Genomic DNA, 25,480 nt, shown 5'->3' with positions numbered 1-25,480 from the left:
GTCGATTGACCGCATCAGACCCCAGACACGATCGCTTGCGCATACAGAGCGCATCGTTGTGCCGCTGTTGTCTGTCTGTTTGCAGGTGATCACCAATCGTAGTGAGAGAACAAGGTCAGATAGGATAACAATCTCTCAATTAAAAAACAAGATCACGGTAAACCCGGTGAAATCAAAAAGTGTGAACGGTAAAACCGGTGCAAAACTCACCGGTTCGTCTTCGTGCCAGCACCCATCAGAGTAGATCCATCCATTGCTTTCGAGATCACATTGCTCGAATGCTGAACCACAGCTGACTGGCCCGACTATACCGGACGCTGGTTAGTGGTGCTCACTCGTCCCGGGACCTGCATTGCAGCTCATACTTGTCTAAATGCGGCAACTTGGCCCAACCGAGATCTGACTCCGAATCGGTGACTGTCCGGCGAAAGATAAGCCGACTCCGATCGGGCCGCAATCAGATCTGATACGCTCCCCTCCGGACTCGACATATAAGCAAAAATCTGTTCAGGTCAGTTGCTCATATCCGACAAGCTGTTCGGAACTCCATCCTTCAGTATCATCACCTCGACCATGATGAAGCTTTTGCCCTTCCTCCTCGGACTTTTGCCTATCTTGGCCAAAGCTGCTGTGGTTCCACGATGGGCGAACGAGACTTACCTCTCGTCTGCTGGCCTGAGCGAGAACAACATTGAGCTGTTCAACTTTGGTATGGATATCCTCGACAGCAACTTTGCTTTGCCCTTCCTGTAAGTGAGGTCAGGTCCTTTGGAGAGTGAGTCTGGCTGATCGGTGCAAAACAGATGGCAGAGTCCTAAGCTGTCCTCGTGGTATGCCGTCGGTCTACTTGCCCGGAACCAAGGTGACGATGTCGACGTTGCCAACAAGCTCATTGCGAACATCGTGACTCAACAGTTCACTGACCCGAGCTTTGTCGGATACGGTACTTTCAAAGACCCTTACTACGTCCCTTACTCTGACGGAGACAGTCTTTTCGAGCCTGAGATCTACAACTCGTTCGACCCGAATATCAAGTAAGTGTCCCTTCACTGTACATCTCGTCGCGTCGCGAATGTTACGATGTCTGACAACGATCCACAGCTTGTTCTTCGTTATAGCCGCTATCATCATCGACAGTCAATTCTCGGACCTCCTCGAGGCGTCTGTGCTCGACAACATGCGACATGCAATGTACGTCGCTGTCGTCGGGGACGGCTACCGTGTTGGCGGAGTCGACGGAGACAACTTGTATCCCGATTACAGTAACGTGAGTCACTTCACAGGGCCACACCTACAGCACATTGCTGACTGCGACTACGCTTCAGCCATGGTACATGAGGGTAGTCTCGGCCACCTATGTCGGCAGCCTCTTCCACGACGCCAACATCACTTACTGGGCTGAAGTGTGGGCCAAGGAGGCAGTCGACCTCTTCGACCAGACCGACTCGATCTCCGAATTCAATGGCGGGACCTACGAGGGTGTCACCCTTTTCGCAATCTCTCTGGCTCAATACACTCCAAAGAACAGTACCATCTACAACGTCGCCCCCCGCCTCATTAAGACCATGTGGAATCAGATTGGTATGTCTCGATGTAGCGCCGCAGCATTCCACTGCTAACGGATTTCATTCCAGCTGAAACGTACAACCCTTCATTGAACACTCTCTCGGGACCTTGGGACAGGACTTATGGTTTCGACCTCACTCAGTACTACGGTATCCTTGGATCCGCCATCACAGGTATCATTGGTCTCAAGGGATCGTGTGAGTATCCGCGAGAAAGGAGTCAGGACGCGCGCTTATGTCCTGACAGATCCTATGCCGAAACCTCTCGACGGATCCGTCCACTACACCGACATGGCTGTCATCCCGATGCAAATGGTCGTTGCTCCTTACGTCGAAGCTCAGATTACTGCCGAGGCCAAATCCAAGTTGACAAGCCTGTACGACGACCATCTCTACACCGCCCAAGCGATCTCTCCACCTTGGGACAAGAGGGTCAGGAACTACACTTACTGGGTCGCAGACGGTCTCTCTGCCGGCGGAGTCTCTTTCGACGAAAGTGTCGTCGGCGGTCCTTCGATCAATCGACCCAGTTTCAGTCCGGGTGTCATTCTCTGGGACGCTGGTAAAAGCGGTGCTGGTTCGGGTTACATCTCAGTGAGTGTCGCAGTGTACACTATGCTATATAGCATCGCTGACACGTTGAAAATGTATTCAGTACTACCCCTCCAACCCTTCTTGTGAGATCGTTGCGTCTTCGTCGAACCTGACCATTCGATACGTGCCTTCGAGTGACTGGCCCAATGGCATTGTATCAAATTCCATCCAGCTTTCCATCTCATCTCTCCCGGATTTCCAGCTCAACAAGGGTGCATTCGCCGACGGGACGGCTTCGCTACCTGGCCTCGACGTCGCTCTCTCCGGTAATGTTGTCGAACAAGGGAACATGAGCATCTCTTTCACAGGAGATGGTATCAACAGCTTCCAATACTACAATCTCACCTACACGATCCCGTCCCCTTTGCTCGAGGGCGAAGACGTACCTGAACTCGTCGTTGGTTTCACCAAGACCAATCCTCCTACCTACCAGTTGTTTGTCTGAGAAAGTAAAAAAGTATAATTCGTATGATAACGGGAACGGGAGCCGCAGAAACACAAAAAGCTTCAATCCCGTATGAAAGGAAAGGAACAATATGGGTTGTCGATATTTGTAAGGACCAAAAAATGATGCATCGGATGGAGGGTTCTGGATCACACTGCAATGAACTGTATTGTGCAGTACATCACTAACTTACAAGGTGGGCTGCGACGACTCGCCACCGAACGTCCAGAACGAATTATCCTGCGACGTCTGATCATAGCCAAACATACTGAGCAAGAACGGTGGCCATTCAAGATTATCATCCGTCAGACCGCCCTGTTGCACTTGCGTTTCTCTGTTACTGTCCCACGTTGTCTGATCAAGCTGCTTATCGAAGCTTAAGTCTAGTTGACTGAATGCTGGTGCTTGTGGCATGAACAGTGTCCGCGTATCAAGGAGGAAGTCGCTGGAGGTATTGCCATTTGAGACGACCTGGTTATTCGCATCGTTCACGGAGGGCCTCTGTCTGGTCCGAAGCGCCGAAGGAGAAGGTTGAACTGATACGGGTGGGAGAGCGAGTTGTACAGCTGTCGATCTAGGGGCATAATGATCACGTGAAGGCGGTACGGGTGCTGGCTCTACGTGAGAAGGTGGTGTTCGTACAGTCTGAAGTGCCCGCTCTAAGCGTTCAGATAGTGTATGACGGAGACTGGGGGGAGTCTGATAAGTGCCGGTCAACACGTTGAGATGATATTGAACGAGCTTCAGTTCTGTGACAGGGTCAAAGATCAGAACTTCATCAATGTACCAAGTGTCCACTCACCTCGATGGTCGCTCGTGCCAGTGACAACGGAACTCAGGAGTATTAGCGACGCGTGGGTCAACATCTGCATCATTCATCAGCTCATGTCCCTATTTTCGCAGGGGGACCATGCTCACCACCAGATCCCAACTGCTCCAAACTTCAAAACCGGCTCCTTCGATTTGCAACACCAATCGAGACGATTCCAAGAGGGCCTTCCGCTCGTTCGAAGAAACCGAATTGACCCCTCGCAAGGGTAAAAAGATGGAGAGGACAAAGAGTTTATGAAGATGGTAATTGAGGAGGATGACCGATCGGACATACATGTTGGCAGTCGCGTCTGACGGACAGAACGTATATCAGTATATCGTGATGCGGGTGTCTGTTGGTCACACTGTCGACTCACTTTGCGGTGCATGCCTAGCATACCACTGGTCGATCTCCCCTGCCCAGGATTGGATAGCACCGAGATCATCGGTTTTCGCTTGGACCTTGGCGACTCTCGGATCAGGTTGGCAGCATACCGTCTCCCAGACTGTCGGCAGACCTCTCCCCACGAATCGAGGCATCCGGTTCTGCATGGTCTGCAGCAACTCGCCGATAGCTGTAGCAGCGTTGGCGGTGGACGACGGTCCTGAGCTCGACTGGGAAGAGAATGGAGGATCAGGTGGAATGACAGGAAGAGCAGGGCACACGAGGTGTAATGACGAATGCTCCAATTCGATGGTCTGGTCGGTTCAATCAGTATAGCACAGCCGAACACAGCAGGATGGCTGAGTAAGCAGATGTGTGGACTTACACGAAGACCCTCCCACAGACCTTTCCATTCTTCCAGTCTCTTCCCTCGTTCCAGTGCCATCCCATCGAGCAGCAATCGATACCCCACGTGAACCCACATGCCCACGGTATCCACCCACCCGATCGCTAACAACCCAACCAGGATGATACCAAGGACATCGTCGAACTTATCGCTTGAAGCTCCATCATGATTGTATGTGATAGGAATATCACCGGATGCGCGACCGAGATCTGGTATGGACAGAGATCCTACGGCTCGGGCAAAGGCCCGAAAGTAGATAGGTTGGAAAGAAGCGAGATCGGCAGAGGGGTAATGCGCCGCCGCGACATATAAGATCGACACTGCGAGTAATGGAGTCGGGTGGGTGAATGACACTTGGCCGGAGAAGAAATGAAGTCCCGGCATATGCGAGCGGAATCTATGGATGTATCAGCCTGACATGCGTATTAGTATGCTCACGCAGTCAACGGTGGTATACATACGAAGTCCAAAGCTTGGTGATGGTCTCCGACTCCCAAGCGGCATGTTGAGCGAGAGAAGTGGACAGTTCATCCTTCAGGGCTTCGATAGCTGACCACACTCCAGAGGACTCTATCCCACTGTTGCTTTCCCCAGAACCCATCTCGACTGAATCATTCAACACGTTTGAGCCTCCCTGCTCGTCATGATTATGCCTGATGGTCGTGTCGGTCGTATATGAGGAGCTGACGCCAGATGGGAGCTGGTCGTCGCGTGTGGTCCCATTCTCCAGCCTGCTTAGAAGATCTTGCACCACGGACTGCAGCTTGAGATTCCCCTCTTCGAGATCTCTGACCTTCTTGTTGACCTCGTTGCGCCATATCTCTGTGCATGTATGGGAAGGGTAACGATTGGGTGATAAGGGGATCGCTGCGTTGGCTCTGGGAACGAAATCACATAACGAGTTGGTGATGCGACAGCGACGACATGGTGGATCGCTCGCGCCGATACATTTCATCTTTTGTGACCGACATTTGACTGCAGGCTCAGTATGTCAGACGCTTCATCGAGGATTACACATGCTTTGGAGATCAAGCCAAGACACCCACTACATGCTTGCGATGTTCTATCGGTGCTCTTCCGCTTTTTGGGCGGCCGAGGAGGACTGTTGGTGTTTTCAGGTGTCATGGTGATGTACGCAATCGACGCCAGTGCGCCAGTGACAATAGGAGGATCTCGTCACTGCGAAAGACATTCAACGACTTTACCGGATGGCGTCGACCCAACTCGCAACAAGAGATAAGGAGTCCGGCAAAACCGAAAAAGAGAGAGCCCCGGACGACGGTGAAAGAGTCCGGCAAACACGGTGAAACGATCTCGGCACATTGGCTGGTAAGATCGGTTGATCACTTCCTGGAACTTCAACTCGTCTCTTGATAACAAAGTGCTTGTTGTCGTCACACCACCAGATAGATACCACTTGATCCCACGCAACGATCATGCCCCCGCCGAATTCCTTATAATAGCTACGTACCAATCGATCGCACTGGGAATGTCGTCTTGATATCCGCTTCGACTTCCATCCGATAGATTTATCATAACGACGTTGACAGTTGCTGTTACTTTGAACAAAACTTCGTCATGAAAGGAGAATCGAGTACCAATCCGGTGACTGTGGAGCTGGGCCACGGCCCCAACATCGACCCAATCGCTGCGCGAGATGAGGCTCGTCTCAATGAGATCGGTTATGCTCAGGAATTCAAGCGAGAGATGTCGGCTGCAGGGTGAGCCTGTTTCTACTCGATCACACGGACGTTCGTGCTGATGTCGTCGCAGTATCGTCACTATATCCTTCACTGCTATCGGTATCCTGACCGGTATGAGCTCTGCATTTCAGTCCGGTCTGACTGCTGGAGGGTGAGTGAATCAGTGAAGATGTACACGCTCATCGAGTAGACGCTGATACCCGACTTGTAGCCCACTGGGTCTGTTCTGGGGATGGAATGTCTGTTCCTTCTTCATGTTCTTGATCGCACTGTCGATGGCGGAGATTTGTTCGGCGTTCCCCACTGCAGGAGGTGAGCACATAGGAAAGGGGTTCTGACTTAATGACTGACGGAACACACAGGTTTGTACTACTGGGTTTGTCGTCTGCGACCTCAGTCCAAATGGCTTGGTTTCTACACCGGCAACGTCTATGTGGGTCAGACATGACACGACCTCCAAGGCGCCGCTTGCTGACGACAACTGAAGGCATGGGCGATGGTATTTACCGGAACGAGTGGTCTTCTCTCCGCAGCATTATATATGGCGTCAGCTCTAGAAGTAGCGGGGTACACTCTCACGCGTGTGGAGATCGCTGCTATCGCTTGGTAGGTTCATCCAATCGTCTTGATCGACGTTGTCTGACAGATGACTTGATAGGGGTTTCTGCATCTTATCCGGCTTTGTCAACTCTGGTGGATCCAAGCTTGTCGGTCGTATCGCTACCTTTGCTTCGTGGTGGACACTCGGTGGAACGGTGGTCCTTGTCGTCACTCTCCTGGTCAAAGCCCCCGTCAAGAATGACGCCCACTTCGTGTTTTTCGATTTCGAGAACTACACCGGGTGGGGAGCAAAGGATTCGTTGTCATCCTCGGTTTCCTCCAAGCTGTGTATGCTCTGGAAGGCGCAGAGACAGCAGCCCAGGTCGCCGAAGAGGCCAAGAATGCGGATTGGCTTGCACCTCTTGGTATCGCCAGTTCCATCGCTGGTTCTTGGCTTGTTGGTGTTGTCTGTGAGTACTGCTCGGGGAATCCATATCTAAATTAAGCCGCTTACGCACGTCTTCCAGATCTCCTCGCCCTTCTGTTCTCCATCCAATCGATAACCAGCATCGTCAACACTGGCTACTCTCTTCCCATCTGCCAGCTGTTCTACGATGCAGCTGGCCCTCACCTTTCCATTCTCCTCATCGTCGTTGTGGTGAGTGTGGTTTCTATCTCCCTGTGTGCTCAAATAGGCGCTGACGGCTAACCAGCTGGTCGCACAAGCCTCTGCCGCCATGACCGCGTGGACCGCATCATCTCGACTGTTCTTCGCCCTGTCTCGTGACCAAGCGTTCCCCCACAAGAAGATCTTCATGGCTCAAAACCGATACGACGTCCCTTACTACGGAGTTTGGTTATCAGTGGTAGTCGGTTGTGCCATCTGTGCGTGTTACATTGGCTCGGTCGTTGCGTTCAACGCCATTCTTTCTGCTGCTGCCATCTCGGTGTTGCTTGCTTAGTGAGTGTCGGCTCGATGCACGTGCACTTGCGCTGACCTTCCATCAGTGGCATGCCCATCATGTGTCGAGTGCTCTACCCTTCCGGACTTGACGGCTACCACGGTCCATTCCGACTCGGCAAATTCTCCTGGGCCATCAACGTCGCTTCATTGGTCTTCATCGTGGTCATGAGCATATTCTTCGTCCTCCCCACTTCGCATCCCACCACAGCACTCAACATGAACTATGCTATTGTCGCCATTGGTGGTCTCATCGTACTGGTCTCACTGCAATGGATCTTCTGGGGTCGAAAGGTGTATGACGGAGTAATCCATACCTTTGTCGAGCCGCTAGCTCTCACTCCACAAGCGGTGGAGGATGACACGAAGCATCTATAGCGGATGAACTCACAGCGCTGATGATTGCGCGGACTCGGTGATAACGGGAAAGATAGGGAAGCGAGGCGTCACCGGATTCATGCGATATTGAGCATACATAATGTCCTTGATCTGTATACACATGCAATTGTCTTCAATGCTTAGTATGGAACGGGATCGTTCCGTGGAGTGGGCTGAGTCGTGTACCAAACTGAGAGCAAATAGGATCAGTGAAGTGGTCCAACGTCGGCATAGATTTTACTCACTTTGGTTGGTGTTACCGGTAGTGCATTGGTAAGTCTGTACGCCATTGTCTCCTTCATCCAAGCATTGGTCTCCTCCCGTGATGGCGATACGTTGGTCGTCGGTGTAGTACCATGTCTGCTGGTACAGACCGGGGTAAGATGTCCAGATCTGCGATGAAGAGGGTTGTTATTTGCATGACTCACACAAAAGGATCAGAGATCCTCGTGTCTGACTCACCTTGAGCGCTCCATTGTTGCCAGGATTACTCCCTGCGTCGAGGGCGAAGTTCGTCCCTGATGCCAAGATGCTGCCCGAACCCTGCTGGATGTCCCATCTGGTCGCTTGGTGACAAGGGACAGAGACGACGGGAATCCCATCGGTCAAGCCCGTGTTTCCTGTCTCGAATCCTAGGCTGTCGGTGGTGTTGTATCCTCCTTGAACGGAAATACAGAGGTTATCGCGTTGACCAGCGTAGATGAGCTGATTGGTGTCTCGTTTGGTCAAGGGAGCACCGGCAGCGAGGAGTGGTAAGAGTGCAAACGCAAGAGATGCGAGCATGTTGAACCTTGCGATGGATGTACAGTGATTAGACGGAGAGAGTAAAGGGGGATCGGTGATGAAAAGCTGACCCAGACCACCAGCCATGCCATATATGTACCTCCATCAAAACATGAATCGTCACGGTTATTTTTGGCCCTTGTCTGCACCGCATAGCACACCACCTGACGGCATGTCTCTTGACTCAAGCAGGTCCTGTCCATGGCCGAGTCCACATCTCCGTTGTTTGATCGATTTGTTTCATTAATGAGTCATCGATCGTGTCCGTCCTCCTTCTGACCCCTAGCTGAAAGGTATCCAAATTCATAACTAACTTACTCCTGGCCGAAACAGAAAGAAATGGCGATGCGTTCAGTCGTCGGAGCTTTTCCCCGACGCATGTTGCACACTGCTCACACCGCCTCGCTCAATCCGGACGCATCGCGCTGCATGCTGTGTTCGTCATGACGTCAACGACTCTGTCGACATGCGGAGCCTCCTCGCCAAGCCCCCGAAATAGCAGAACAGTATATATGCGACCCAGCTTATGTTCGTCGCATTCAATCCGATCAGTAAATAAGCTATGTCATGCAAGACGAACAGAGTCTCATAATGGTGGATTGTGAATGCTGTACACCAAACCGATGCATCGTCATCTGATCATTTCAATTCTAGCTTACTGATCCTATTTCTGGACCGGAAGAGCAAGCTTGATCGCCTCAAGGATGTCAGGTTGCTTCTGACTCCATCCCAAAGCCTTTGCCTTCTCGCTGACTTCCATGAAAGAGTTGGTGCCAAACATGTACATGTCGCCTGCACCCTCATCCAAGCTGATGGCGGACTTGTTCGGGATGTCTCCACGAGCGAAGAGCTGGTCCCCGATCAACTCGATGACAGGCTTCCAGGTGTGCTGCTTGAGTCCGCCGTAGATCAGATTCGACCAGCCGTGAGATCCGGCTTCAGCTGCGGTAGCAGAGGGGCTCTTCAAAGCGTGTCCCATAACCAAGAGATACAAATCAATGAGGTCTTGCACGTGGACCTGTGTAAACGTCAACCGAGGTACGCTGCCGGATCAATACTGAACACTCACATTGCCCCATATATTCTCGCCTTTACCAATGTAACCCGCTTGTCCTGTTCTCTTTGCGTATCGTACATAGGCGGGAATTTGCAGGGAGAGCTCTGAAAATGGCGCGTGAGTCTCGTCCAACACCTCACGACTGCAGGACTCACTGTTGCCTGGACCGGTGCCTTGTCCATACACAGTGGGAGACATTATGATGTAAGCGGATATGATTCCTCGTTGTGCGGCTCGGGCAACACTGAGCCAACAATCAGCATCAAGACCCAAATGGGTGCGGTTCACTCACATTCGATCACCACTATGGAAGAAAGCGGTATCGGGGAGAGCTTCCCATCGATCATGGTCAGAGTCCTGCGTCCACAGAGATCAGTACAAGTCCCGTCGTCGTTGTAGGATACTCACCTTCCAAACGTCGGTACCTGCTTCTCCATTTGATCCGTACATGACCGAACCGGTCCCAGAAGTCTGAAGAAGAATCGGCTTGATGGACGAGGTCGCTGCACGCTTCTCGAGACCTTCCACGATAGCCTTGATGCTTTCATCGCCGCCGGCGAAGGGTACCGCGAAGTTGACGACGATATCGTTGGCTTCGACAAGAGAACGAAGCAGATTGATGTCCTCGACGGTGCCGACGACCGTGTTAATTTTCGCAGGCTCGAAAAGAGATTGCTTGGATGAGTCTCGAATGAGGGCTGTGATATCAGACGTGTCATGGGTCTTGAGTATCTCGGTTAGGAAAGTGCCTGGACAAAAAAGGTCAAATACATTCCGTTTCAAGCATCTCAAGACATACCTCCAAGATATCCGGCGGCACCGAGGATGAGGATCTTTGGACTGATTGACATCTTCGTTGAATGGTGGGGAGATTTGTGCGCGTCTATGTGTAAATGAGATTGGGTGAGTGTGGAATGATCCGTTGATGGTGATGATTTCTTGTTCTTTCTCGACGAACGATCGTATATATACCCGTTGACAACCCCATAGTGCTGGGCTTGTCCTCGATGAATCTACGCGCTGCTGACGCATACATGACAAAGCACAGTCACATCTGCTTTCAACGGATGTACCAACATTGAACAAGGCTTGAATCACGACGAGTAAGACGTAACGGAGATTCCGTCGGTAGCACCAGATCCAGAACGGAAATTCCGTCTCTCTTCGCTTGTAAACAGCCGTTTAGCTTCCACGTGGCCGACCGGGATGGATATCGCGCTTGCCTCGTCCACCTCTATGACATCCTTGCTGTTGGTGCGCTTGATTGATCTATGTATCTTGTCAATACCTTACGTCGGCCTCGTCAAGATGCGTGACGTCGGTGCATCGTCTGACAAAGGAGCGAGAAAGAGACAGAGACCAGGGGAGCAAAAGAAAGAACGGACTATCCGTCGGGCCCTAAGCTGTACCGAATGTAAGAGACGGAAAACAAAGGTGAGCTGCTTGCTTTGTGATCATAATCATCAACATCACTGATCAACAGTCATCAGTGCTCAGCTGTGGGGAGAGTACCGTGTGACTCGTGTGTGCAGCGTGGTCGGCCTGGCGATTGCTTTTGGGAAGGGTTGCCGACGGACGCCGATGTTGTTTCTCAACTGTATGTGTTCATGTATCCTACACAGCTCAAGTTCTGTGCCAAAAGCATCAAGGCTTCGCATTGATCCTCAGCCCAGACCCAGTGACTCTGAGGATAGACCTGTAATCACGCACTCCGACGTCGCTGTACTCCGCGAGCAGGTAGAGAAATTGCAGGGTCTCGTTACCACCCTCACTCAGCAATATGCCGTCCTGCTACGAGAAACACGTTCGCCGCAAGGTGAAGGTGGTCCTGCGAACCTCACCCCTGTACCTCTGTCAATATCGTCACCGGTTGCTTCTCCACCCGCTCATGGCCCATCATCATTGCGTGACGAAATCGGGTCGAACGTCAGATTCGAGACGACAGCAAAGTCCATCGAACACTTGGTTCTCGGACCTAGCGTTCGTCCTGGCGTCACCGAAACATCCACCTACTCTGTTCAAACGGCCGGTAATCCAATCTCGACTCTGCTTTCTTCTCAGCTAGACGGCTCACCGTCACGTGACTATGTGATCGTTGACGCCATCCTGCGACTCCTTCCGCCCAGCTCTACGACCAGCCGCATTCTGATCGAGGATTATTTTGGCGGTCCACTGCACAGGGGATGGCATGTGAGTCCAACCACTCTTCCCCACATCGTAGCGAAAGCTAACATGGAGCTACAACGAGGTCGCAGTCAGTAACAAAGTACACGTTCGTACGACAGTTCGAAGTATATTCCGCGATGAATCTAGAGCAACAGCTTGCTACCATGGACTCCGCATGGGTATCCGTGTATCTTATGGTACGTTCAATAGTGACGACGTGAATTGACCCGGAAGATTCTTGCTTTCTCCATCCGCTTTGCTGCCATAGACCATTTACATCTCTTGTTCCCTCAACGCAGTGTATCGGAGGTTGAGGGACTACCTGATCTGCTTTACAAGGCCAGTCTGATCGCCCTGGACGTCGCAAACTATCTAGCGGTGCCTCAAATCCGCCATATTCAAGTCAGTGTGAGGCCGGGTCGACCCGCTTCTGAGCTGACGAAAGCCTTGCCAGGTGGCGCTATTGTACATCAACTACCTGTTTGTAGGTCCCTGCTGTCTGGTAACGTACCGCACAATGCACTGACGCTTGACGACAGCATTTCGGAGATTCCGCCGACAAAGCCAACCTTGCTCTCCGTCATCTCGATAGTGCCATTTCGACCGCTCAATGGATCGGCCTCGACTTGGTGAACGATGACCCTGCCAGTGCGCCCATTGGAGATCCCGCCTTCGCCGACATTCCTGTTCATGCCGCTTTCGAGACCTCCAAGCAATTATTACACATGCTCTCGTTTGTCGACGGCACTATATATAAGCGTCCTGGTTTGTGGAGGTTGGGAAACGCAGTGAACGTTCGTGAGTGTCGTATTATCAAAGTCTTGGTTCACAGGCGAGGCAGAAGTAGTGACAGATCATATAGCTACTCCGGGGAATCTCAATGACGTTGATGTCCTTTACGACTTGTCTCCTACCCGGAGATCAGCTGCAGATTTCACCGATGCTACCCTGGCAATTGTGAGTGATTGAGGCCATTTCGTCCTATCGCTGACATTCTCCGTAAGCTTGGTGGGAAATTTGCATCGACGATTCGGAAGTACACGAAGCAGGGAAGTTCATTGGGTGAGCTTGCTTTTCACAAGGCATTGTTGCGAAGTCCGATCGCTCAATCCGGTAGAGAACCTGCCATACGACCAAGTGATGGAGTACGACCGTGCTTTGCGTGCCATTCTGCACGCGATACCTCCTCTCGCGGCCCGAAATACCCAGTCTGGATGTGAGTGAGGCACGGTGGAGGTTTCTGACTAGGATTGACGTCCATACTTCAGGGATGATGCATCATCTATTCAGCAGTGGGTCTGTTGCGGTGCTCCCTTACTCGAAGCTGACATACTCGATAGGTATACACAACCGTCTCTTACGTGTACATCGCCCTTTCATGGTGAAGGGTTATGAGGATAGCCGATGGGCTTTTTCTGCACGGATGTCCGTGGAGAGCGCGAAGGCGATCATATCTGCTCAGCAACTCATGATGCCGTGGCCACAACTTCGTCCAGGGTAAGTGTGCTCTACTTTACACTGGCTGACTGTTCACAGCTTCGTCAAGCGATGGATTCTTGGCTCAGCCATTGTACTGGCTGTTGATGGCATTTTACATGGTGGACTACAGCAGACATCGTCTTCGCAGAGCAGTCAAGCTTGTCTGATACAAGCACTTGCGATCCTTCAGTCGGCAGTGAATCATGGGACCAATCTCGACGTCAGCTACGCTTGCGTCCGAGCGATACAAGCGTTGTTAGACGCGATGAGCGGGTTATCTCCGGGCGTTGTGACAGCGACAAGGGATCTCGACGAACGCTTACAACTATACTTTGATGAAGTAGAACGCAGGATAGCTTCCCCTGGTAAGTTTTAGGGCCAGTCGTCTCAAAACGTCACTGACGGAAACCCTCAGAACTCTCGAGTGACAGGGACCTTGTACAGACGCAAATTGATTCACAGCAATTGCTTGACTTCTTTGGCTCGGCTGATACTATGTTTGACTTCTCGTCGTTCATAGACAGCTGTGACGCGGGTATGCAACCTCCAGCTCCGGAGGATCCCGGTGGGGGCTCTGGTTTGGCAGAACATCAAGACTGGACACAATTCGGATGGAAGGGTATCTGAGCAGCGAGGTCGAGCGAGTCCCGCCCGACGGTGACCCATCTGAGACGCGGTCCGGCTATACTTGTAGACCACCGATGTGGACGAATTCATGTACAGGAAGATTGTCCATACGGTCAGGCCTTGCAGATCTGCTATGCGTGATGTATGATGCTTCCTGAACAAACACTGTCGACAATAGGCTACACTTTGCAACATCCCTGTTCCTGCGCGCCGGTGAACAATACGCTCTTGTTCTCCTTCTGCGTGCTGGCAGGCACGTCAATGGCAGGGTTTCTGCTAAAAAAGTCTGCGGGCTTGAGTGATATAGTATGGATTTCAACGGGCATTACGGGGAAGTCTTCCACTCGAGGGTTGTGTGTCAGACCGAATGTGTGCCACAAGACAAGGCTATTGAAATATGTAACTCAGCATTGGTCCTTCGGCGAGCAGAGCCCTGTTCGGAAGGGTGGCAGAGGAACGGTAACCCACTCGTCATTCTCCACATTATCCTGTCTGGCAACCCAGCTCTTGATGCCACCAGCGTTGCCTCTCGATTGGCCGGTATAAGTGCCACCCGAGAAGAGCTCGCCGTCTCTGTACGAGGTGACCCAAATGTGGTGGCCGCCAAACTCCGCTCGGAGTGCGGCGACAGAGGCCGGATGTGCCAGCATCATTTGTGATGGTGCAGGGACGAGCTTGTAGCCTACTGGGTTGCCAGAGATGGGGTTGAGCTTGTTCGGATTGATCATCTGAAAGCGACAGTCAGCTTAGAAGAGTGCATCGCATGCTGTTAGAGGTCAGATGATGTAGATGATCTGAGTTCTCACCTTGAACACCCTGTTAGCTTCTGGCTTAGCATCGGCCCACCCCGCGTCCTTGATGACAGTCTTCGTGACTTCGTATCCGACACCATACACATTGTCCTTGGGTGGATTCTGAGGGTCGAACGGCATCGGCACCGAATCCTCCATGACGACCGAGTTGGCTTGTCCGTCAATGGCAGGATCGATGCGCAGGGAAAACAGATGTTGGTGGTTCGCAGCAAGCACGCCTGGCGATACGATATTACCGTACGGGGAGCGCTCGCCCGGCAGAATGTTCTGAGTGGACAGGATGCCGGTGGCCCGAGTTTCGAGGTGGATGTTGGCTGCTTGGTCGAACTTGTAGGCGAAAATATATTCCTGGGAGAGATTACAGATTGAGCGTCGGCCGGGTGCAGCGATGTACCACATTGCACAGGGGCAAGCAGATTGTGATATCCGTCACAACTCACGTAGTTATCAACAGTGATGATCATCTGGACCACTAACACTCTATTCCTCACCACACTCCCAACTCCGGTTCGGAAGTTGGTATGTTTCCAACCCAGCCCCTCGTCCTGCTCGTGCAGACAGACGACATTCTTCAACTCCTTCACCTCTCCCTTCGAGTCCACGATTGGTGCCCCGAAGTAATGGATGTGGCCCAAGCAGTCGCAGCCCAGGTCAAGTTGATTGGCGCAGACCCCAGCACCGATGTCACCGAGGTCGAAGGCCTGCTTGCGGTGCATGGGTCCTCGGGGATCAGCGTAAGGGACGGTCATATCAGAGATCGATAGGCGGTGGAAGAGTGAGCGCGAATCGTAGGTGATGTTGTGGAGTGTTACACCTTCTCGAAACTAGCAGTGTACAGTCAGCCACTGACTCTGCCGACGGGAGGCGATCAATGGAGAGCCAGAAAACCCACATTGAAGCCAACCCGGAACTTCCACTTCTGCCACTCGACCTCCCAGCCATTGACCTTGAAGCTCGGTCCCTCTCTTTGAATGACTTCGAGAGGCTTCAAACCCGTCCTGATCTTCCCGCCTGCCTCGACCTGCAGGGCATGATCATATTCGTTCCTCTCGAGCTTGTCCCAAGGATAGCTTCCTACGCCACCAGGCAGGTCATTGATGGTGTTTGTGGATCTCCCACCGGCAATGGGAACGTAGTCGATCTTGAAGAGCTTGTAGTCCGAAGTGTGGATTGTCGGGATGAAGGGGAGAGGGTGGGAATAGTGATTCGTTTCGTGGCTAGGCGAGGAGGGCGGACGGAAGTACATCATGAATGACATGAATCGGGGAGATCAGCGGGCGAGTCGCAACCCTGTGTGATACAGATGTGATAGTTGGTAAGTATTCTCGTCAATCGGCATCGTGCAACAGGATAATGTGAACTCACGTAACACCAAGGATCGGCCACTACTTCGCTCCCCTTTGGCAATTGCAAAGTTTGGATCAAGTCCTTGACCTCTTGTATCTCCAATACTGCCTTCTCTCCAGCCAGCATCTCATCGGCATCGAACATCGCGTGCCCATCGCCTCTCATTTTCTCGCACTTGGTCACCTCACCAAGCCCCTGGTCGTCGACCAAGACAACTTCATACTCGTAGTACTGTACCACCACCTTGTCTCCATCTTGGACCTTTACAGCCAGCAGTGCTTGAGCTGCGCGTGGTGGACATGGGAACGAAGCGGGCGATGTGAGATAGGGGACCAAGAGTGCTTTGGGTGGTTCTAACAGAGTGACGAACTTGAACCATAGTCTTCCGGTAGGTGCGGTTGTGAGTGCATGAGCGCGGATGGTTCTGACGGCAACGTTAAGCTCGGAAGAGGTGAGGGGGTCCAGAGGGTGGAAAGTATCCTCGATCGAGGAAGAGGCAACGCCGGGAATGATAGAAGAAAAAGTAGATTTGATCGAGTCCGAGACGGACGATGCGGAGGGCGTGGTGAGCGCGACGGGTGCCATGTCGATAGTGGATGTCCAATGTCGGAAATACGAGTAGCTCAACAACTGATTTTATAGCACGAGAGCGAGATTCTTGATATCAAGAGAGGATTAGAATATAAATGCAGAGCGGTCAGAACGTGGAATGATTATCCCTCAAGTGAGGATCGTTGTACAATCGTATCTTGTTGAGCTCGAGTGCAGCAGGTCAAGAAAAGACCACAGTATTCCTGCCGACATTTGGCGAGATTAACGAGCTCGTCCTACCCGTGAGACAGCGATGTGAAATGTGGTCCGACTCGAAATTGGTCATGACTGATCTACGGATAGTGGTCCCCAATCGATATGAAATAGATAAGAGCTATTTGTGTTAGCACTCCAATCCGGGCGCAACTCGGGCCAACCTGGATCCTCTCTCATCCTCGGCAAAAACATCGCCAAAATTATTCGCCAAAAGCTGACCGACTAGCTCGTACCTCACGCCATGTCTGCAGATGACCAATTCATCCGTCTTCCGAGTCTGGTTCCCCCGATCATCTTGAACTTCGGGTCCCGATGTCAGGGAATCCATTAGTCAACTTCATGTGGCTGATTCGAACGTCCCGATAAGGTTAACGCTGCGCGTAATTCGTGCGGGTTTCAACCCTTGGCGCACGTCTTCCTCTCCACCCGCCATGATACATCCTTATCGGGATCTCCTGAGAGTTGATGCAAAGACACCCCTCAGAACCAAGTCGTACTTACATGGCTCTGGCGAGTTAGGCGAATGGTGCGATAAGGGATTAGGTCTGTCTCACGGAGGTCAGATATATCTGCATGATGTTCGAGTCAATCGTTTGGTTTCCTCCCCTTTCGTTCCGCTTGACGGTATCCTATCAGTTGCGTTAGAGGCGTGAAGCAAGCGATTCGAATCGACTAGGACGGAGACAAACGAAACGCGCAAGACATGTCCATCCCATATTCAGCGGACGACGACAAGTCGAAAGACTTGACAACCCACCAGCACGATCCAACAACACTTGTCGTGATCTCTGAGACTATCGAAGAGCCCACCACGCACCGAGCCCAGCTGAATATCTTGGGCGAGTATGCAGGGAACGAAGACCATGATGCACTGCGAGCGATTGAGGTTCCAACCAACAAGTGGACGAGAAGATACCGATCTGTCGCGTTTCAGATGGTCATCCTAGCCGTGTTGGCCTTCTCTGGCCCTTCGATGAGCAACGGTAAGGCTCTTGCGTCCTCGTTATTTACCCATAGGGTTTCAGTCGCTGATCGGTTTTCTTCCAACTCACACAGCGATCAGCGCTCTGGGTGGTGGAGGTCTCGCTACGCCTTACACCGCCAACGCAGCCTCTGCCACGCAATACAGTGTCTCGTCTGTCTTTGCCATGTTCGGGGGTCCCATTATCGGGGTCATTGGTATTCCTGTGGCCTGCATGATCGGCGCCATGGGTTTTCCACTTTCCGGGTCAGGCTTCTATGTCAACTCCAAATACGGGATTCAGTGGTATCTTATTTTCGCGAAGGCTCTTTATGGTATCAGTAAGTCCTCGCAGCGGCGCACATCCACCGCTCATAGGGTGCCCTCTGTCTACAATCCCCGACGAAGCAAGGACTGACAGACTCGAAAACGTTCCCAGCTTCTTCCTTCCTTTACATAGCCGAGGCGGCGGCCATCATCTCCTATCCCGAAGAGCATCGACGAGGGTTCTACATTTCTATCTGGGTAGGTATGCGCAATGTCGGCTCCATCATCGGTGGTGCCATCACTTTGGGCCTCAATATCACCCGAAAGGGTGCAGGGGGGGTCAGCGTGAACACTTATCTGGCTTTCTTGGGTATGGAATGTATCGGCGAGTTCTTCAGCTCATCACTCAACGTGTAGGAGAATACTGACTGTTCTTTCGGCTACAGGACTGCCCGCCGCATTTTTGATGACCAAGACCAAGAAGGTTGTCAGGTCCGATGGTTACGGGGTGCCCATGCTTCCCCGAAAGTCCTGGAGGAGAGAGGTAAAGCTTCTCTGGGAGCACCACAAGCAGCGACGAGTCAGTAATTCACCGCTCTATCAAAATTCCCCAGCGGTGCCGCGAAGCAAGATATCATGTCCCTTGACCGTTCTGGATGTGGCTGACGCTTCTGTTCCTTGCTTGTGTCTTCTCAGACCCTGTTGCTCATTCCCGTGTATGTCTTGACCTACTTTGGTGACGGAGTCTGGGGAACCTACCTGTCTCTGCACTTCTCGGTCCGATCTCGAGCTCTCTCCTCCCTTGTCGCCCCACTCTCCGCGCTTCTGATCAACCCCTTGTTCGGCATGATCCTTGATATGAAGTCGGTTGGTCCAAGGAAGAAGGGATTGATTGCTTTCTGGATCTGGACCGTTCCCTCTGCGTACGTCACCCTTCTTCACATCCTTCGCGATGAGATCGATTGCTAACCCAGTGTCGGACATGTGTAGCGCAATGCTCATTTGGGTCATGATTAACTTGCACTGGTTTGGTAATCAGCCCACTTCCGTGAGGCTCGACTAGTGGGTTTCCCTTCTTCATCAGGACAACGTTCTGCTGTAGGGGGCACTACTGACTTGCTGCCGCTCTAAGCTCTACTGGAAACTACAGTACCGCCCGATGGGTTGCGATGTGGCTTCCGTACTGGATTTACAATGTCAACGCGTGAGCTTTAGGATGTTCTTGTCTAATCTTGTTACCAGAGTCGTTGACGGCGCAATTCATCAGCTGGATGTCCCAAACACTGGTATACTGGATGCTGGGTCAATTCGCATCCGATGTAACCACTAACGCTCGAACTGGAGGTGTCTTCAGAGCATGGGAGACGGTCGGTCAAGCTGTGTCTTACGGTATCAACAGTCACACCACGAACAAGTACATTCCCTTCGGAATTTACATTGGCATCTTCCTCCTGGCCATGCCCGGATGGTACATGACTTTGTTGGAGGTGCCAGTTGAGACTAAAGTCAGGGGAGTGGTGGAAGAGGTAGAGGATGTCGATGGCCCTGGAGTTAAGAAGCTGGACGAGGCGACTGCGTGAGGCGTCTGCCGAATAGCTTCGGCTCACTTCTACGCACATCGGGCCTTATGAGGTGGGTGTCGATGTTATTGTGGGGATCAATTGTTCGGAGTAGTCCTTGCATCACACAAAGCGAGGTTGATGGAGAGACAGTTCTATGGTTCGTACCTGTGTGATTGGGTCGTGAAAGTTGTATCATGCGCGGCTTAGGCCAGTTGTACTTTGTGCTCGTCGCTGTCCTTAGCAAGTTCACAGCGATTGTAGACACGTCCAGCAGTAGATGATATGAACAAATGGAAGGTGTAATGTCCAAGCCCTCGCTTGCGTGATCTCAGATGGATCAGACTGTCCTCTCTTGCTTCAAACAGTTGTTTTCTCCATGCGGTATTGAGTCGTTATTTTTCTATAGCAAACGGCGGGGACATCTTTAGAACTTCTCGTTGCAAAGTGACTTCTGGGCGACCGTGAGGACCCAATCCGATGAGCTCAACGAATGCGCTCATGGATGAGTCAATCTTGACAAGAAGTTGCTTGTAACGATTAGGAACATGTCAGTATAAACCCTTTCTGGCTCATCGGCGAAGGTGTTGTTTATGGATGCATGTTGTCCTCAAGTCATCTCCGTAGAGGCCGGTAGACAGGCAAAACTATTTATAAGGTTTGTGCTCCTGAGCGCCTCTGTTGGTAACGCTACATTGACATGAACAATTGAAACGATCAGCTCGCATTAGGGTTCAGAAAAGTCGGAAACTGACAAGAAAGCTTTGAACGGATTCTTCAGCGATTGGAATGCCGTGCCTTTGGGAAGGAAGACGACGTCGCCGGGTTTGGCGACGAGCTTTTCGCCATTTTGAATCATGCTGTGGGGGACAAGCGCAGGGTTCAGCAAGAGACCCTCCTGTACAACTATGGCGAGCAGAGCAAGACCCCGTAGGAGCAATCACGGAAATGGGCATGAGGAAGCAAAATGATCGAGACATACTGCCATTCGCCTTCGAGGATGTACTTCCACTGTCACGGTGATACAATGCCAAAATCAGTACAAATAGATTGAGCATAGATGACCGGTCATCAACAGTATGCAAGAGGACTGAAAGCTCACCTCGTTACCGGGAAAGCTGTCATTCTTGAGATCGACAGCGAATTCGTCCTTGATGAAGATACCGCCGGTGTATTGATTCTCGTTCACCTCCGAGGTGCCCATGTCGACTGAGGTTGGTTGAAGCGAAAGGCATTCGCTTATTAGTTATTGTTGCTCTGCAGACACATGGGCCAAGCACTCGGCACTCACAAACCCAGGAGCCAGCCTTGATGTTGATGAGCGGCATCTTGTCGGCTCCGTGCCAGATCTGGATGAGGGGCTTCTCAGACATCTTTTTGTGCTCAAGCAAGGCGTAGGTATCAACTTTGAGTCGTATAATGAGTTTACTGTCAATGAACAGAGAGTTCAAATCGTCGCAATCAAGAAGATGATTATCTGCGCAGTGGGCACAAAAGAACGCTTTTGATCTTTGCTGCTGTTTGCAGCTCATCCACCGTACCTACCCTTCGGGTTCTCTTGCCATTCAGAACATTCGGCTTCATCCGTCGATTACAAGCTCATCCGTCGGCTCTCGGAGAACGACAAGCCCTTTGGCACAGCACCATGCATCGGTCGAAACCGTGCAGGGCATTTTTGGCGAGATAGGCGGTGGGCTGTGATAAGCCCAATTGCCAATCCAGATGATAATCTCAATCGCCAATGAGAGAATGCGCCCTTAATCTTGACTTCCCAGGATATATGCTTATGTCCCGCGACTTCCCTCCATCCGTTCGCTTTCACGGCCTCTCAGACAGGCTTTGATTGCTTGACGACGTGTTCGCACTCACCCAACAACCCATTCCTCGTTTGCTCTCTACAATGCCATCGTATCCTCACGATCTTCCCCCCTGTCCACCCCCTACAGAAAGCTATCTCCCAAGCTTTTGGCTGTCCGAACCGTCCCACCTCGAGAATGAACGATCTACTGCTGCTTTGCCGGATACCTCTGACATCGTCATCGTCGGTTCCGGTATCACAGGATCATTGCTCGCCTACCAACTTCTCCAGGGTGATCCTGGATTGAAGATAACCATGCTGGAGGCGAGGGAGGTTTGTAGCGGTGCGACCGCCCGGAACGGGGGCCAATGCAAGACCGATGTGAGCCTCACCTTTACGTTCTGCCTTTGACCAACCCCGCGCCGTTTGTAGACATTGACTGAGCTTTTTTTCGAAGCCATACATCGTGTATCGAGCGCACAAGGCCCTCTACGGTCCTGAGCTAGCCAACGAGCTCATCAAGTTCGAGACCTCTCACCTTGACCGTTTTGCCGCGCTCCTAGCCAAGGATCCCATCGAATGTTCATTTCACGTCACCACAGCCTTTGACGTCTGCATGAATGCTGCTATGGCCGAGAAGGCCAAGGCGTCCTACGATGCTCGAAAGACCGATTGGCCGGAAGATATGAAGAAGTACCGAGAGCTCGATGACTCGGAGGAGCTGGAAAGGCTGTCCGGCGTGAAAGGCGGACTGTGGGGATGTATGTATAGAGTGGGAAGTATCTGGCCTTACAAGCTAGCTACGGGCCTGTTGAAGCGGTGTTTCGAGATTGCTACAGACAGGGCAAAAGGCGGCTGGTTCAATCTGCAAACCCGGACACCGGCTTCGACGATCACTTACAGCGCGGACATTGGGAAATGGACGATCGAAACTTCGCGAGGTAACATCGTCGCCCCACGAGTTGTAGTAGCCACCAATGGCTACACGTCTCACCTGATCCCTGACATGTCGAACAAGGTCGTGCCGATCCGAGGTACCGCTTCCTCGCTTCACGTGCCAAAAGCCCAGGCAGCCGGAACTCCCAGCAATAAGATCTTTAGGCCACTGTTCACCAGCTACGCGCTCAAGTTCGGATCGGGCATGGGCGACTATATGATCTCGAGGCAAGAAGGAGGAAAGGAGGTGGTCCTAGGCGGAGCCAAGCAGGGATACATTAAAGACCCTAAAAACTGGTATGGCAAGGTTGACGATAGCGAGTACCTGTTAGTGCGAATACACTTGACATGTCTGTGCGGAGACATCGAGTCGTCTCAATATCTGTGTGTTGACTCTCGATGTACCAATAGGCCTGGTGCTGTAGACTACTTCACCGAGTATATGCCTAAGCATTTCGTTAATTGGCCCGATCCGACTTCCAATATCGATAAAGTGTGGACAGGAAGTGAGTTCTCGTCCTTTCTCCTGGTTCCAATGGTTTCTCCAAGCTTCGTCACCGGTGCTGACTTGACACTTAGTCCTGGGTTATTCTTCCGATCTTCTACCGTATGTGGGCCAACATCCATCCCAGCCTCCCGGTCTCTATGTTATAGCAGGTTTCCATGGTCATGGCATGTCGTGAGTTGACCTGTTGTCTTCTTAACCGTACTGTTGTCATTCTCGCTCGACGTCCTCCATCCACACCGAAATGATTACGCGCGACTTTCTTCAAGATTGCCCTCTGCGGACCGCGAATACGAGTTGTTAAGTGTGTCTTGGATATCTGAGCTGATTACAAATCCACAAGCCGCATCTTCGGTAGTACAACAGCTCTAGCCGCGCTCATGCTCGAAACCGCTTCGCTCACCGCTTCTCCAGAACTGCAGACGAACATCCTGCTGTCGGCTGGTCTTCCGAAGCCGTACGTTTTTACCAAAAAGAGGATGGAGTCGAAAGAGAATATCATTCTTGAATCGATGGGACATACGTCGCAACCAAAGCAGGCCGATCCGGAGGAGCCATTGGTAGACAAGATCGGAGAGGGAATGACGAAGATCGTTGTTGCCAGCTGAAAACCGCCGTGAATCTGTTTTCACCTACCATACATGGTCTCCGAGTCTAGTAAAATGCAGATGTGGTCTGAATTGACTAATTGAAAATTGAAAAAAGGGTTATCCGCAGACAACGTCGTGGGACAGCGCATGCACGAGAACAAATCGATGAGATCTGTAGCGATGGATATACCGCGATCTGCAGTGTCTTCCTACGAGCCAGGGGTAAGCTTTCACCATCGGCACCTTACTGAACGACGCCTCTGGTCAAGCAGTTACTACTGATGTCGCTCAAAGAACACAAGTCACGACGCAAGACCTCGGGCTACTGCTGAGAGCGACACATAGTGCTGTTAGCTCGAGCGGAGTCAACTAAGTTATGGAGCCTCCGTTCCAGGTGACCTAATCCACGCCCGCCTGGGACAGTGGGGCTGTGACAGGACATGGTAGTCACGAGAATTTGACCCGAGGCGATTAGAATGAGGGGGAAGCAGGGGGGATTACATAGTACATATGGTATATCGGAGCGTCAAGAGGCGTACACTGTCTGCTCAAATGCATATTCACCTTTCTACCCACTCTATCGGGTCGCCCTCGCCCTCGTGGTCCTTGGTTCCATAGGTATTTCTACATCATTGCCGCAAAGCACCCGGTCTTGTGTTGCGTTGGCGGCCTGAAACCAGGCCTGTACAACCTCCATTGAATCCCCTCTCAACACCGATCTGAAAAGTCCCTGGCATTCCCTTGCCGCAATCATTTCTTTCCGACGTTGGAAGACTGGATCTTGCGCAGACGGTCGACGGGGTCCCATAAGGTTCATGGAGTGAGGGGACGCGATGCTTCCCGGAGTCGGTGAGTCGCCCAGAAGCTGATCAAACATTCGCCAAATCTCCTCCTGTCACGATGGTCAATGTGGCCTCAGTCAATGAGCCCTAAGCTGTGGAGCCTCCGTCCTCAGTGACTGAGAATTGAATTCGGAATTGAGGGTCGACCATGTCATTTGAGGATGGAAACCGACTCCGTAGCACATCATTGCCTCATACACCTCCTCTTCCTCCTTCCGAAAAATGAGGAAAGGGGGGGTAGTGAGATGATACAGTATCCGTCAATCAGTACTTGAGAGACGCTGGTGACAGCGTGTGTAGGTCCTATGAGATATTGTACCTCTCTCCCCTTCCGAAGAATGAGGAAAGCGGGGCTAGTGAGATGATACATGTTCCGTCAGTCAGTACTTGACAGACGCTGGGGATGGCGTGGGCAGGACTTATGGGACATCGCTCCTCTCTCCCTTTCCGAAGAATGAGGAAAGCGGGGGTAAATGGCATGTAAGCTGTACTCAACCGGTCGGTGACAGATTGTACATCAGTATCTCCCGTAGATACATTCGCCATACCAACCAAAGTTGATTCTTCGTGCATTGGCCTAAGCCGTGGAGCCTCCCTCCTCAGTGACTGAGAATTGAATTCGGAATTGAGGGTCGACCATGTCATTTGACGATGGAAACCGACTCTGTAGCACATCATTGCCTCATACACCTCCTCTTCTCCCTTCCGAAAGGTTAGGGGTTAGGGGTTAGGGGTTAGGGGTTAGGGGTTAGGGGTTAGGGGTTAGGGGTTAGGGTTAGGGGTTAGGGGTTAGGGGTTAGGGGTTAGGGGGTTAGGGGTTAGGGGTTAGGGGTTAGGGGTTAGGGGTTAGGGGGTTAGGGGGTTAGGGGTTAGGGGGTTAGGGGTTAGGGGTTAGGGGTTAGGGGGTTAGGGGTTAGGGGTTAGGGGTTAGGGGTTAGGGGGTTAGGGGGTTAGGGGGTTGGGGGTTAGGGGTTAGGGGTTAGGGGTTAGGGGTTAGGGGTTGGGGGTTAGGGGGTTAGGGGTTAGGGGTTAGGGGTTAGGGGTTGGGGGTTAGGGGGTTAGGGGTTAGGGGTTAGGGGGTTAGGGGTTAGGGGGTTAGGGGTTAGGGGGTTAGGGGGTTAGGGGTTAGGGGGTTGGGGGTTAGGGGTTAGGGGGTT

At 52.0% G+C, this 25,480-nt stretch overlaps 10 protein-coding genes across 10 annotated transcripts; 5 read left to right on the top strand and 5 right to left on the bottom strand.

Moving 5' to 3' along the window:
• Positions 1–573: 573 nt before the first annotated feature.
• On the top strand, positions 574–2,604 carry IAR55_000010 (uncharacterized protein; the record flags this gene model as incomplete). The annotated part of the gene is made up of 7 exons (XM_066943150.1): positions 574–749; positions 804–1,034; positions 1,102–1,267; positions 1,326–1,581; positions 1,635–1,763; positions 1,813–2,159; positions 2,221–2,604. 7 exons carry the CDS (start codon positions 574–576, stop codon positions 2,602–2,604), a joined length of 1,689 nt encoding a protein of 562 aa, XP_066805692.1.
• A 189-nt stretch (positions 2,605–2,793) lies between these two features.
• On the bottom strand, positions 2,794–5,330 carry IAR55_000009 (uncharacterized protein; the record flags this gene model as incomplete). Its single annotated transcript, XM_066943149.1, has 7 exons — positions 2,794–3,353; positions 3,407–3,470; positions 3,523–3,725; positions 3,792–4,113; positions 4,185–4,602; positions 4,667–5,180; positions 5,252–5,330. The coding sequence occupies 7 exons, from the start codon at positions 5,328–5,330 to the stop codon at positions 2,794–2,796; spliced, it is 2,160 nt and encodes a 719-aa protein (XP_066805691.1).
• Positions 5,331–5,783: 453 nt separating this feature from the next.
• On the top strand, positions 5,784–7,787 carry IAR55_000008 (uncharacterized protein; the record flags this gene model as incomplete). Its single annotated transcript, XM_066943148.1, has 10 exons — positions 5,784–5,926; positions 5,979–6,059; positions 6,120–6,220; positions 6,271–6,341; positions 6,396–6,514; positions 6,567–6,749; positions 6,884–6,918; positions 6,976–7,106; positions 7,162–7,409; positions 7,457–7,787. 10 exons carry the CDS (start codon positions 5,784–5,786, stop codon positions 7,785–7,787), a joined length of 1,443 nt encoding a protein of 480 aa, XP_066805690.1.
• A 140-nt stretch (positions 7,788–7,927) lies between these two features.
• IAR55_000007 (uncharacterized protein) lies at positions 7,928–8,570 on the bottom strand (the record flags this gene model as incomplete). The annotated part of the gene is made up of 3 exons (XM_066943147.1): positions 7,928–7,977; positions 8,033–8,180; positions 8,250–8,570. The coding sequence occupies 3 exons, from the start codon at positions 8,568–8,570 to the stop codon at positions 7,928–7,930; spliced, it is 519 nt and encodes a 172-aa protein (XP_066805689.1).
• Positions 8,571–9,234: 664 nt separating this feature from the next.
• On the bottom strand, positions 9,235–10,478 carry IAR55_000006 (uncharacterized protein; the record flags this gene model as incomplete). Its single annotated transcript, XM_066943146.1, has 6 exons — positions 9,235–9,588; positions 9,640–9,731; positions 9,783–9,871; positions 9,920–9,984; positions 10,036–10,376; positions 10,427–10,478. The coding sequence occupies 6 exons, from the start codon at positions 10,476–10,478 to the stop codon at positions 9,235–9,237; spliced, it is 993 nt and encodes a 330-aa protein (XP_066805688.1).
• Positions 10,479–10,935: 457 nt separating this feature from the next.
• On the top strand, positions 10,936–13,899 carry IAR55_000005 (uncharacterized protein; the record flags this gene model as incomplete). The annotated part of the gene is made up of 14 exons (XM_066943145.1): positions 10,936–11,061; positions 11,118–11,224; positions 11,301–11,817; positions 11,883–11,990; positions 12,133–12,195; positions 12,248–12,277; positions 12,333–12,591; positions 12,656–12,750; positions 12,798–12,855; positions 12,911–13,009; positions 13,062–13,085; positions 13,134–13,269; positions 13,330–13,637; positions 13,793–13,899. The coding sequence occupies 14 exons, from the start codon at positions 10,936–10,938 to the stop codon at positions 13,897–13,899; spliced, it is 2,037 nt and encodes a 678-aa protein (XP_066805687.1).
• A 179-nt stretch (positions 13,900–14,078) lies between these two features.
• Positions 14,079–16,643, bottom strand: IAR55_000004 (uncharacterized protein; the record flags this gene model as incomplete). Its single annotated transcript, XM_066943144.1, has 6 exons — positions 14,079–14,286; positions 14,368–14,627; positions 14,706–15,059; positions 15,152–15,535; positions 15,604–15,861; positions 16,077–16,643. 6 exons carry the CDS (start codon positions 16,641–16,643, stop codon positions 14,079–14,081), a joined length of 2,031 nt encoding a protein of 676 aa, XP_066805686.1.
• A 925-nt stretch (positions 16,644–17,568) lies between these two features.
• IAR55_000003 (uncharacterized protein) lies at positions 17,569–19,673 on the top strand (the record flags this gene model as incomplete). Its single annotated transcript, XM_066943143.1, has 8 exons — positions 17,569–17,848; positions 17,922–18,167; positions 18,266–18,478; positions 18,540–18,673; positions 18,790–19,016; positions 19,084–19,155; positions 19,244–19,297; positions 19,361–19,673. The coding sequence occupies 8 exons, from the start codon at positions 17,569–17,571 to the stop codon at positions 19,671–19,673; spliced, it is 1,539 nt and encodes a 512-aa protein (XP_066805685.1).
• A 626-nt stretch (positions 19,674–20,299) lies between these two features.
• Positions 20,300–21,025, bottom strand: IAR55_000002 (uncharacterized protein; the record flags this gene model as incomplete). The annotated part of the gene is made up of 5 exons (XM_066943142.1): positions 20,300–20,342; positions 20,408–20,512; positions 20,635–20,663; positions 20,755–20,861; positions 20,944–21,025. The coding sequence occupies 5 exons, from the start codon at positions 21,023–21,025 to the stop codon at positions 20,300–20,302; spliced, it is 366 nt and encodes a 121-aa protein (XP_066805684.1).
• Positions 21,026–21,552: 527 nt separating this feature from the next.
• On the top strand, positions 21,553–23,499 carry IAR55_000001 (uncharacterized protein; the record flags this gene model as incomplete). Its single annotated transcript, XM_066943141.1, has 5 exons — positions 21,553–21,831; positions 21,908–22,713; positions 22,798–22,892; positions 22,966–23,065; positions 23,235–23,499. The coding sequence occupies 5 exons, from the start codon at positions 21,553–21,555 to the stop codon at positions 23,497–23,499; spliced, it is 1,545 nt and encodes a 514-aa protein (XP_066805683.1).
• Between the last annotated feature and the right edge of the window lie 1,981 nt (positions 23,500–25,480).

Source organism: Kwoniella newhampshirensis, chromosome 1 (genome assembly GCF_039105145.1).
Source record: "Kwoniella newhampshirensis strain CBS 13917 chromosome 1, whole genome shotgun sequence".
Lineage (NCBI taxonomy): Eukaryota > Fungi > Basidiomycota > Tremellomycetes > Tremellales > Cryptococcaceae > Kwoniella > Kwoniella newhampshirensis.
This window is presented reverse-complemented; position numbering and strand designations above follow the sequence as displayed.